Consider the following 13,596-nt stretch of genomic DNA (forward strand, 5'->3'; position numbering starts at 1 on the left):
ATTGATATCAATCTTAGAAAAAGGACTGAAAGCAGGAGAAAACAGTTGGCCTCTGTCTTCAAGTTATAAAAATTATGCCCACCAAAAGCTTTATAGTCATAACATCGCTGCCGTACAGTGTGTGAGTGTTGCTAGTTCATACCAAAAGCTGTGCTCACTGACTATATCAGTCCAGTGCTGTTGTTTGTCAAGAAATAGCTCTAGCTAATCCTGACTTAACCTGCTGGGCTCAACATCTATTTGCTATGTCAGACATATTGTTATTGATGTCTTTGTTGGATGAAAAATGAACCAAAAATTGTGGTAGAGAAATGCCAAGAATTTTTTACCAGTAACTTAGAAACGGTAGTCTTTACATAGTTTGTCGTCCATCTGGCATTTTACAAATGCAAAATGTTACAATTTGTCATAATTCTTGATCACAAATGTAGGATATCCCTTTCAAAAATATATGTGTATGTAAAAAAAGAGAAAGAATGATAGGTAATATATACTGGTCTTTGATACTTTTGACTCTCAAATATTCGTATTGTTACCAGCCTCAAAAATCCAGCTTTGGTTTGGCTCAACTCATAACTCCTCTGAAATCCTAAAATTTTAATTTAATTTTAATAATAATTTTCTGACTTTTTTGGTCTTGTATGGGTTTAACAAACAAGATACACAAGAAAAGCTATGCTAACCATGTCTGTAATCGAGATCTGTGTTTAACATTCAGACATGAGAGAGGTATCAGTCAAGAAATCAAGTATATTTGTTGAACTATCCTTTATATTTTCCTTGTGTAAAACAGCTGTGAGTAATGAGTGAGGACACTGCGTATGCTAACTGCTGTCTTACCCTCTGGAGGGCTGGCTGGGTGAGGTCTCATAGTGATACAGCCCCTGGTGTGGCTGCATGTCCACTGGCATTGGAGCTCCGAGACCGACTGCTCCCCCTTACACCCTGGACCTGACACACAAAAGACAAGGACACGGTTAGAGTGAAGAAAGGAAAACCAAACAAACTCAACCAACCTAAACTAAACTACACCAGAAAGAAAAAGGCAAATAGACAAAAACAATTGCGGTTGGAGGAAAAAAAGATATGTAGGATGTTAATCACAGACCGAACCAAACCAAGAAAAACAGTTCAAGGGCAGAATAAGCTCTCTCTGAAAAGCATGAGTCATACTTATTTTAGACAGAGCTGCAAAGTACTAAATCCATTACTTAAGTAAAAGTAAAAACCACAAATAAAACACAATGTAAGTAAGTAAAACGTAGGTTAGAAATGCAAAATGTTTCATAACAATAGGCATATATGAATAAATACTACAAGTCTCATACAGTGGAAATAATACAGAAAGAGATAACAAAGAGACAATGAGGTACTGTTGAACTGGAGGACAGCTCAATTACAGATGTGTTGACAGTTAATGTTATTTAAAGCACAGTTCAAATGTTAATTTCAACCTGCGAATAGTTTTTTTTTTTAAACTTTAGCACTTTGAGAGCCCCTAAAGGTCTCTGAGAGGCCACAGAAAGAATGCTCAATGCCATACAATATAAGCATGTAAAGCTCTGTTTCGATAAATGAAACGTGACATACATAGGTGGCATGAACAAATGATTATATTTAATTATTATATATATATATTTAATTAATTAATTAATTAATTCATTTTAATGCCCTGCAGCTGCAGTTGGTCTAAAGGAACTCTCAGCTCTGGAATCTGGACTCGTATACGTTACAGGGACTTTAAAAGCAGGTCATGTGATGGTACTGATGTGCCCTGACACACTCCTACAGATTAGACAAAACCCTGTGACACAAACAGTGGGCTTGGCTGTAATCTCCCTTCTCTAAACAGAGTGGTGCATCTCAAACACTGCTGACAGACACCAAAAACCTGCCGCACCTTCCCATCCTGGAAAGTAGCGATCAGCGTGGAAAAGACATACAGAAGAGCAAAGTCTGGGTTTTGCCTTAAAGCTTCAAAGACAAAAAAAAAAAAAAAGTTGAGGGATGTTAGCAACGCAAACAGAGAAAAGTGAACGTCGAACAACACAGCCTTTTGTATGAAAGTCATATTGAGACGCTATCTTTCAGCAGGAGCGCATGTGTAAGGTAATTCTAGCTGAGAGATCTGCAGTACAAGCACCTGCTCATTACATCCAACCACATCAGTGCAGGTACTAATAGTCAGGACTACATGGTTACACAGGTAATTAGGGCCAAAAAAATTGCTGTACACGCTGATGTCACAGTTACCACAAATGGAGAGAAGCCAAACAATGTGTTCATATAAGTCTTAATAATTTGTCATGTGAACTTTTTTTTAACTCTTTAATCCTAAATATGCCTTAGTTAATATGTGTCTCATGCAATAAACATACCATTACACCATATTCTTTAACTCTGCACTTCAAATCAAAATATCACATTGCTGCTGTTCATGTGACAAATAATAAAACCCAAACTGGGAAAGCTCCTGTTCCCTTCAGATGACAGCTCTGTGGTTTGAGTTCAACAGGTTGCCAGGCCTGTTATGTAGTAGCACAAGTGTTAAAAGGGCAGCAGGGACCTATTTAAGCTCACAACCCACCAGGGGGATTTGGTACGCAAAGTTAGCAAGTGGCTAAATGATGTGGGCGGTCCGAGGATAATTACACATATTCAGCGCCGGCTTTGGATGTGTGTATGATAATTAGCCGGAAGTGCTAAATAGAGATCTCGCAGAGGACCTCAGCTGTCCAGAACTAATAAATACCAAGAAGAGGGTCGCCAGACTGCCTGACACACACATACACACACACTGACACACCTGTCAGTCTCACCAGGGGGCAGCTTAATAATCCAGTGGCCACCATGTCTACAGAGAATGTGCGTGTGTGTGCGTGTACGTGTGTTTGTGTGTGAAAGAGTGAGTGTGACTGAATATACCAAAGCTGTTTGTACTGCGTAAGCCCAGTGGCAGGTGTGTATGAGAGGGGAGTTTTGGAGACAAGTGTATTTGCAGTGCAGCATGTGTGTGTGTGCGCGTGTGTTAGAGAGAGTGTGTTTGACATGATAAATGGTGGTGGATCTCAGAGTACGAGTGAATAATGTATGAGACCACCTGCGCATAAGCAAGCTGGAATTTTTTGAAAAATATGTTTGCAAGTGTGTCTCAAGGGGCCGTGGCGAGCGGGCGAGTGTGTGAGTGTTACTGTTGTAGCTCCATGTACACACACTCAACTGTTTGTTATGTAATTAATTTGCATGGCTTGAGCTTGTATCCAGTGAATTACTGTAAAGTAAGTGCAAACGTAGAATAAGTCAACAGAGCAAAGGTCTGAGCAGCACAGCAAATATGCCAAGGTTAGATTTTATATCTTCTCGTATAATGTGGAAATGTTTGTTGTAAAATTATATTTACAAAACATGCTATACTAAAAGAATTAATAGTTTTCGATACAGCATACACTCATAGCACTTAGATAAAATTAGAGGAAGTTTATGATCTTGAATGTTAAAAAAGTATAGTTACTTGAAGCATGACATTTCCTAAACATTTAACCAAAGCCACAGTCTTTTCCTAATGTTCACCAAAAAGTGATTTTGTTAACTTGTTAGTTAAATCAGGTTTATGGTGTAAAAATCCTGCCCACTGCCTGCTACAACTACCTCTTTATGACTTTAGTGCTGTACAAAAACAAAGGAATTCCTTCACCATAAAAAATGTTGCCAGTCACCAGTGATCATTATTGCAAAATGTATCTAGTAAAACAAATAAGCATTGTCATATATGTATATACAAAGAGTTTTCAACAAATATTTGACAGAAAAATATAGTTCTACACACCCAAATCACACCAACGTATAGTCTGTTTATATTTAATAATGTCTTTTATGTAGGAAAACAACAAATTCCATATGAATGTGTATAAAGCATGTGTTGCATTTATCTAATGTATATGTGGATGAATGTATTTCTGTACAGCATGTAAGTACATTTACATGAATGATTCCATATATGCATGGTGCTGACACAGGTGTCATGGCATTGTGCTATTTTAGTTCAATATTTTGTGAGAAACTCTCAGGGAGTTTGCTCTCTGGTGTAATTTTGTGGTGCTGGGTTTTAGAGGGATGGGGCAGAAGCATATTAAAAACCCCAAGGCCATAAATCAAACGGCTAACTAAACAAGTCTGCTCCACTGCGGCACAGAGAGCTGGGCAGGAACCAAGGAGCTAAGGATGAGGACAGGATGTCCAGCCACTTTCTACACCCAAAACCTCTCCATTCAAATACTCTGGGTTCACAACCCTGCAACATCACCACCCAATACAAGTAGACCACACCTAAAAGCCAGACACTGCTAAATCCATCCCCAAAATGACCACTACAATATCAATCAAGGTAAACTTGACTTGACTTGACTGTACTACTTTTCCAGAGAGGCAAACTTGTGGATGTCTTTTTAAAATCCCTCCTTGAAGTTGGATGGTATCCTGGATGGATGGCATTAGCTGAGCTTACTTCATTTGCAAGATATTTTTAAACAAGCCAGAGAAGTCCTGAGTGTGGTCAAGGCTAATAAATTTCCATTCTGGCTTACCTCCTTACTCACCAAACCACCACAGCTTACCACCAATAAATAAAACATGGTTGCATCACTAATAGACCATTAGGCCTACTCATTCAATGTCAGCTGTACTGTAAAGACAGAGCATGCAACAGAAGCTGATACGAACTACAGCAGTTGGATTCGAACAGCAGAATGCTAAATGGGGTTTTGTTTCTACAGCCTTAGTCTGGTATGACCAGGAGCTTATGGTGACTAATGATGGTAAACATTAGGTAGATATCAAAAGGCAACTGAAGAAGTGAAGCGGTGGAAGTACCAAAAACTGAGGCCACTCGAACCACTTGAGGCTGGCTACAGAAAAGCTAATTTCTCTGTTCATTCAACCTGTCCCAGATGCACCGATCATCTACGTCTTTGCCAGTTGTTAGATTAGCTGGGAGGCAGCAGAGGCAAGACTGCCAACATGGCGACAATTTTGAGCTTCAAAGTGGATCTTCAAAAACCTGTGGGTGACGCCACGCAACCATTCTTTTTTTTTTCTTCTTTTTTTTTTTAAAGATTATTTTTTGGGCCTTTTATGCCTTTTATGATAGTACAGCTGAAGATAGACAGGAAGCAGGGGGCAGAGAGAGGGGGAATGACACGCATTAAATGGCCGTCCAATGTGGGATTCAAGCCGGGGCCAGCTGCAGCGAGGACTGTAGCCTCTACACACGGGGCGGCCGCTTAACCCACTACGCTGCCGACCATTCTTTATTGTCAGTGAGATATACACTATTTACTCTACGTTTTACCTTTACTATCATCCTAGGCTGTTAGCACGCTTTCAATAATCTGTGACACGTGACACAAAGTGACAATTAAAAGACAATATAAGTGAAAAAAAGTCATTAAGTCAGACTGAAATTGTTAACACCAGCTAACATTAGCCACCATAAGCTACTGGTCCCCCCACACCAAGTGAGGCTGTAGCAGCAGAGTGTATTTAATTAATAATGGTGTGCTTATGAACTCAGCTTTCCATCATTAAGAGGAAGAATGTGTTATTTACTCTTTCAAACAGTCTCACTTTAAGAAACCTGGGCGCCTTTTTAATTTCAAACTTGACAAAACATGGCTCAACAGTCATGTTCATTCATTTTACTGCCTTCTGGTGTCATTAAAATGTAATATTATCTTAACAATCACTCAGCAAATCAAAACCTTGAGCTCCACAAGTCGACTGCACTAGGTCACTTTTTTTTTCCCGAATGCCGTTTGGTTCGTATTTGTCCCACAAACTTCATTTCAAAGGTGATGGTTTGAATTTGTGAGTATACAATGAGAAACACTGTTTAGTCTTGCACGGTTTTGGCCATTTGTGACATTCCCATAAAGCGTCATTCCTCCTCCCTCTGAGGAAGTCTCCAGGGAGGACAGACATTTCTACAGGTCACTGCTCGTGTCAGACAAAAGGCCTGATCCGGCTCTGCTCCACTCTGCTTCTACACTCCTCTACTCTTAGGTGTAACACTAAACTGGGGCTCACACACACACACACACACACACACACCCCTTCCCCAGCTCCCTCCACAGCCAATGTAAAAAGTTGGCATTTAATGACAGCCCCTCTCCTCTTAACCTCATTTCTCCTCTACTCTCAGATGGAAATGTGAGCACGAGTGCTCATGTGTGTGTTCTCATTTGTGTGTTTGCTGGATAATCTATTACTTAGACAACACAAAACAGCCTAAATAAAACTCACAGCACACATCTGCAGTGTAAACACTCATCTAAGAGCATTTTGTCCCAGTTTTTTCTCTCCCCCACCCTCTCCCTCAGTCCCTACTTTCCTCCCCTCATTCTGCCTTTTTCATTTCTCTGTATCTCTAGCTATCTCTCTCCCTCTTCTCTCCCTGCTGCCTCCACCCTCTCCCTCTCTCCCTCTCTCTCTCCCTCTCTCTCTCTCCCTCTCTCTCTCTCTCCCGGCTCATTCCTGCTCTTGCGACCTCTCCCTCGCCCCTCCCCCCTCCTGGCGGAGCTGCAGTCGAGGTGGGTGTTCTCTGGCTGTTATGACTTGAGAGACGATAATGGCAGCTATAATGTAGCCAGCCGTTCCTGATGTGGCTGGGCTTGTGGGGGATTCTGTTGTGTTAGGGCTGGAGATTGAAGCGAGGGAGGGAGAGATAGGGGGGAAACGAAGGCGGGGCCCCCGGTCCTTAGCCAACCACAGTCCAGATTTTACCTCATTTTCTTTTTCGTTTTTTTTTCTCCCCCCTCCTCGTTTCTTTCTTTCTCTCCTCACCCACCAACTTTTTCTAGCCCTGTTGTTTTCCTTCGGTGGTAAACTTTGTTTTTAAATTCTGGCTTTGTTTTTGTAACCCCTCCACCCAACACAGACTCTCCTCCTTCCCTGCTTCTCCCCCCCTTCCCCGTTTTTTTTTTTTTACCCCTTTTACCCAGACTCTCTGAATTCCTCACAGCTGCTGTAATGTGATGGGGGCCAATGGTGTGACCACCGAAAGGCCACAGGGCTGGAGACATCACTGTAATGTACAATAAGCCTTACTCACTGACCTGCTGCAGGGAAGATTAACGTCATATCTACTTGAACAGCTACTTTGAGTTATTTTTTAACAGCTTTCATTTCTGTTAAGCCCAAACTGACATTTTCAAAAGACATAAGCATCATTGTGACACATGTACAGTATTTATTGGGCAGGGAAAACATTTCATTGTGATCTTAGTGTTGCCTAAATTGGTAGTTATATATATACAGAATATGCTTCTTGTCCTAATTCATCGAGGTTTATATCTTGAAGTATGGCATTAAACTATTTGCTGATTTGTTTTTTGGACGTCTATGATATTTTTTGACCTTGTCTACTTTTTTGAAAACGTTTATCGATCGTTCCACTGATTCAATGTTCTGGTTCTTTACTTCTTATTTTTCTGATGTATCTTAATGTCAGACATTGACTGCCTGTTTCCATTTTAAACATCACTGACAAAGACAGAAAAAAAAGTCCAGGACCTTAGTCCAAAACTGTAATTTGATGATGTTTATTGCAAATCCAGACAGATTTATAGGAAAATTAAGTATTGAATTCCTGCATACTGTCAGCACAAAGTTTATTTAAAATGAACATCTTCAGCATTTGCATGAAGAGAGTCCATGTTCGAAATGTTGCATTTTCCATACATTTGTGGTGAATGTGTGCATGATTTAATATTTTTGATCAAATTGTAATTAAAGAACCACTAAATGGGTTATTGGAGGTTTTTTGATGAAACACAGTGTGCATGGATTTGCATCCCTGGCCTGTAATGTCTCATATAGGGACAGAAAAGTATCAAAATAAATGAGCAAACTTTTTACCTGCCATGTTCAATTTTATTGAAAATAAGAAATCACTAAATTAGGATAGATTAGATGTAAGTTAACAGAGAAAATCTCTGACTTTGCAAATTGTTCTCTTCAAAGTTTGTTGGGGCTCACATGACAAAAATACTACTGATGATATTGGGTTCAAAAGGGGGAAAGCTTGGGTTAAACTTGTGATTTGGCAGCCACGTTATGAATGAAGAATCCCCGAAGCTCTAAACTAATGTTTACTAGACTAGCCCTGTGGTTTAATACAGTCAACACCATAACCCAGGTTTCAACCCCACTGATTCACACCTCACGTATCCATGTAAACTGTAAACTGTGGGCTGAGGAAGCTGCGGTGCTGATGTCTCACTGTTGGGGTTCTCACCTTGTCGAAATGGCAGAATGAAACGTTGATCCCTTGTTGCTACACAGTCGGAGTGACTGATGACAGACATCGGGGCACTAGAGGGCTTGAGCGCGGCAGCTCAACACGACTACAAACAGTAGAAGCGGGAGCGGAGCTAAACCGAGCTCAGTAGAGAAGAGTAGAGCAAACAGAGCAGAAAACAGCACCCAATGTGCCTTTTTTTACGTGTTATTCAAGCTAAAAGCCATATTATTATTCAAATAAATGGTTATGCACATATTCTACAACTGTGATGGGTGTAGAGACGAGCAAAAAAGGTAAAATACCGGCTAAACACATTGACAAAAAAGCAATTTCATACAAAAAGTACCCTTATTTACTCAAGCTGCTTTGTAGTCACATGTATAGCAACACACTGGCTTTGTTGCACAGTCATGATTACTGTTTTAGCACTTTAGTAACTGTTGGCTCCATCAGTCAGTGACTTGATAGTGTTTGTTTTAGGATTAGGAGTGGTTCACCTCTCCTTGTTTTCATTTGCCTGCACAAGCACAGTTTTGTACTGCCGGCCACTGAGCAGCTTCATTTTCCCAACAGGCAGCGAGATGTTTAACATTCTTCAGTTCAGGGATTTCAACCAACAACTCTACCTCTAAGAGTAGCCATGCTCCCAACACATTTCGTCTTTAGTCCCTCCCCTTAGCTTGCCGTTCCTTTACTCCTCCAAAATCCCACTTTTTCTCTGTCCTCTCTCCAGGCCACCCACCCGCCATCCTGCACATACCTGTGGTTTCCTGTAGCCCCGCTCCTCTCCTCTTCTCCTCCCTCCTCTCTCTCTTTACCTCCAGCCTCTTTTATTCCCCCCATGCACACCTTCCTCCCCTTTCTGTCTACCAAGTAACATCAAACTCTTGTCTCGTCTTCCCCTTTTCTTCGTCTTCTTCTACTCCTTCTGTGTATCAGGTAGGTAATGCCCCGACCACAAATATTTCTTTGAACTCCTTTTAAGGAAGGAGAAGCGGAGGAAACGGGGGGAGGAAAGAAGGAGAGAAGGATGGATGGATAAAGCAGATGAGGAGAGGTTGATTCACACAGCTGGCTTCCAGCTGTAGACCGAGGCAGTGCGTACAAATGCTCCATCTATAAACAACTAGGAGCCCCACCCCCATTTTCAAGCAAAAAAAAAAGAACTGTGCTTTGTCATTGTAAATCGAACTAAGCACTCCTCTTCACCAGCTCTCCTGAACGTCACCCAACAGCTTGTTGCTCTTTTCCTTCCATGCTCTCTGCAGCTCTACGTCATCTTTCCTCCTGGTTTTTGTCCGCTCTACTCATCCCCGCTGAGGCTCTGCCGTCACTGCAGTGTTTCAAATACAAATCAAGGTCTTCTTCACTCAATCATCTCCTTGATACCAGCAAAACATGTCCTCTGCAGAAATTCACCGGAGCTGTCTGCCACACACTGAAACAGGGACCAGGGAACAAAAACCAGATAATAATCTGTTCGGTTTATAGTAAGACCGCAGTGATTATAAGAAAAATAATAATCCTAACAGTCTTGGGTGGGCAGGCGATATTTATAGCCAGCCTGCTGCTACTTATATTCCATAGCTGTATAACACAGCTGGAAGTGAGGGAGGAGAGAGAGGAGGTGGAAAACTCGTGAGGAAAAAGAGACAGAGGAAAGAGAGACAGAGGGGCTCCAGGGGATGGAGGGGGAGAGAGAGAGTGTGTGTGTGTGCGTGGGCGGAAAACCAGCGGATGTGTGTGGCTCTGAGCAAGACAGACAAAGAAAAGCAGAAAGAGACATAGACTAAGAGTTCACTACACAAGGCTGTGTGTGTGTGTGTGTGTTTTTATGTGTGTGTGTGTGTGTGTGTTTGTGTTCGGTGTGTGGGAGAAACCGCCGTGCAGTCCCTCCAAACAACGACAGAAGCAGATGAGGCCTTCAGGCCACCAGACGAACGCAGTGACCACAGGTCTGAGAGCCTCTCACAGAGGGGAAATGTGAAACAGACAACACGACCGGGAAATTGAATCCGCTGGATTAATCGGGAGAAAGCCATGAGGGGATGGTTGATCATGACTGAGCTCTCGTTTCATGGTTTGAAAGGTGTTTGCTGTACATGTGGTGGAGTGATGGGCAGCCTTGTAGTGGCACCTGGGAGCAGATAGGGGTCCGGTACTGTGCTCAAGGGCACATTGGTAATGCCCAGGAGGTGAACTGGCACCTCTCCAGCTACCAGTCCATTCTCCATACATTTTGGTGCATGCTGGACCCGAAATGGCCACCCTCCGGTTCCCAAACCAAGTCCATACGGACTGAGCTACAAATAGATCGGAAGAGAGATGTTATATGTGTAGAATTAAAGGCAGACAGCCAGATACTGTGACAAACTAACTGCATTAACTCACATATATAATGTAAAATTAAACTAGCCAAGATTTAAATGTCAAAAAATAAACGAATCATGCAGCTATATGGTTCAGAAGTGTATCCCGTCTCTAGCTGAGTCATTGTAGATTTGTTCTATTTAGCCAAACAAAACATGGTCACTGTTCTCTGCCAGCAGGAAGACATGAATCCAAACTAGGGCTGACTGTGTGAAATTAAATTTTTTTGCTAGTGGTGCCAATATAATAAACAGAGTTTTGGTTCTGACACTTAGAAATTATAATTTGTCAGTACTCTGGGGTACTGAACAAAGCGCCTTTATCTTTCTTGTAAGAAAACATGTCACACTCCTCAACCTCAGTGATGAATGTTGTCTTACTGTAGTAAAAGTTGAACACACACGAACCATCAAAGAACTTTTTCATAATTAAAATAAATTAAATAAATCTAATTAAGGACCAAATAAAAAAAAAAAAAACTATCTGACTCATGAATAATTATCACTTAGTTTAAACAGAACAAAACACTCTCAAACAACATGAAGCAAACTCACTTACAAACAGACTCAACAGTCTTAAATCTTTTACTATCCTCTTTTCTTTTTGAATCAACTGGCGTCTCAGAAGCAGATCTTTGTAGCTGTCAAGTCTAACTGTAAGTCCAAAGTAAATGTGTGCGCAGAGAGTCAAGCTGAAAGTTCAGGTTTCTGGGATACATCTCTTTTAGCTGCACATCATAAATAAATCTTCTCGTTCTTTGCAGCAAATCTGTCTCTTTCTCTTTGTCTTCATTCTTACTTTCACTCCTCAACATGTAAACTGTTAAATTTGTTGAACACACATGTGGAGACTTGTCTTCATCAGTCGTATGACTAAACATGCACTTTGTGCATCTGTGTGTGTGTGTGTGTGTGTGTGTGTGTGTGTGTGTGTGTGTGCAACCGTGATAAGGGTCATTGTATTATCCAGTGTTATATCATCACTTTCACGCTTGTGCTCCTCCTCTCACTCATACCTCCGTCTTTCCCCCCTGCATTTACTCCCATGTTCTCCTCCTCGCACACTCCACACCCTCCTTTAAGTGTCAAAGAAAATTCTTTAAACAGTTTGACTGCCTGTTCATTTTTTACAAATTCACACATGAAACAACACAATGCACTCCCTCCACGGAGAGAGTGCTCAGTCCACAACTCATCTCTCCCGTGTGAGCCCACTGGGAATCTGCAGAAAGCTCTAAATCAAACGAGAACTGATGACTGCTGACAAATCTGTTGATGCAAAACAGTAGGGATGAAAATTATGTTCTTCTTTTTCATTCTGCTTGCCATTTACTTAAATAAACCTCATCAATTTACACAGTGAACAAATTACAGAGCGACTATTTGGATCACTGAGACATACAGTAAAATGTGCACTTCTCCTGTGTGGTCCTTCTCAGAGCTGCTGACTTCATAACTAATATATAAGGCAGGCGTTTCGTTTAATACCCAGATGTTGGTAGGGGCAAGGCATCCGGGCCTGCATTGGATTTTAATTGGCTGGGATCCCTGAGCTGATGTTTGGGGCTTAGCATGTGACTCAAGAGGACACACACACACACACAGGCAAAATCGCCCACACACACACATGCGCGCAAATGCATACACACACTTTCCCTGAACGAATGAAAGGCTTGGCCGGGTTCTGACAGGGCGGCAGGCTCACATGCTGTCAGGAAGAGACGAGTCATGGCTGTCCGGAGGAGTCTACAAACTAAACAAAACACAGACAACACACACGCATAAACACACACTCATGCACATACACACACGCTGAGTTACATCTCGGAGATCCCAGGACTGACTGACGCCACGCTGCTGATGACCGCGCCAAGCAGCAGCCATGATATCTGCAGAGCTGATTATTATAGCGTGGAATAAAAAGATGCAAAAGGAAAGACAGACAGAAAGAGAGAGAGAGAGACAGACAGACAGACAGAGAGAGACAGAGAGAGAGAGAGAGGGAGGACATAGTAGGGGTGAGGATTCAAAGAATAAAAATGGCTGAATGATCCTGTAACAATATGTCTCTTGATCACAAATTGCACATCCATACAAGCAAGGTGATTGTTGGTGTGAGTGTGTGTGTGTGTTTGTGAGTGAGAGAGAGAGAGAGAGAGAGAGAGAGAGAGATGAAGACAGAGAGAGTGTGTGTGTCTTAAGTTCCCACCAGGGCTGTAATTAAGTGGCATTAACATAACTAAAAGGCAACAAATCAGCTACTCAGCTGGCTGTGAATTAGAGGGGGCTGAGGAGCTTAAAACACACACATACACAGACACACACACATAGACTGACACTTGCGCACACACACACAAGTGAAAAAATGCACTTATTATAGCCACATTGTAGGCTTTGCGCTCAAATAAAAAAAGACACGCAGACTGGTGAGATCAAAAACATATGAGGAATTCCAGCAATCTAAACTGTAATTAATTTAAATTGATTGTGAAATCAATCGTGAAGTTGGGAACACATTTTACACAGATTTTCTAATCTGTATTTGTGGGCGAGACCTCACACTTGAAGAATGTCTTCACTAGTTTTGTCACGCATTTTGTCTCATTGAAGTGTGAACACCACACATTACCCGCAAAAAAAACAGATTTCTGACTGACCTCAGAACTTTTACTTTCATTCATTTGAGTAGCCACAAGACTTGCACCACTTGTCGTACACTACGAGACATTCACAAAAAACAAAAGGATGGGAAACACAATCTGGATGTGAAACAGGGTTGAACTGGAGGTGAGAATACATCTTTGAAGGACTTGTGTTTGTCAGATTAGCAGGCATCATACAAAACTGACATATGAATAATCGTTTGTTGTTTTGAAGTGTTGAATAACTTGAACTACTTTTTACAGTCCATGTTTGATCTGAATCAGTGCT

At 41.5% G+C, this 13,596-nt stretch overlaps 1 protein-coding gene across 2 annotated transcripts in view; it reads right to left on the reverse strand.

The window, feature by feature from the left end:
* The window catches only part of gli1 (GLI family zinc finger 1), a 49,491-nt gene that overhangs the window by 10,801 nt on the left and 25,094 nt on the right, over positions 1 to 13,596 (reverse strand). Inside the window, exons 1-2 of one of the 2 annotated variants that reach the window (XM_019268724.2) lie at positions 9,057 to 9,929; positions 841 to 951 (exon numbers count right to left, since the gene is read on the reverse strand). In XM_019268724.2, coding sequence (XP_019124269.1) covers positions 841 to 911 — 71 coding nt within the window. In that variant the 5' untranslated portion in view covers positions 912 to 951; positions 9,057 to 9,929. Of the gene's footprint in view, positions 1 to 840; positions 952 to 9,056; positions 9,930 to 13,596 lie in introns of those variants that run through there. The other variant, XM_010732114.3, reaches the window with a different exon arrangement.

This window comes from Larimichthys crocea, chromosome VI, assembly GCF_000972845.2.
Source record: "Larimichthys crocea isolate SSNF chromosome VI, L_crocea_2.0, whole genome shotgun sequence".
In the NCBI taxonomy this organism is placed as follows: domain Eukaryota; kingdom Metazoa; phylum Chordata; class Actinopteri; family Sciaenidae; genus Larimichthys; species Larimichthys crocea.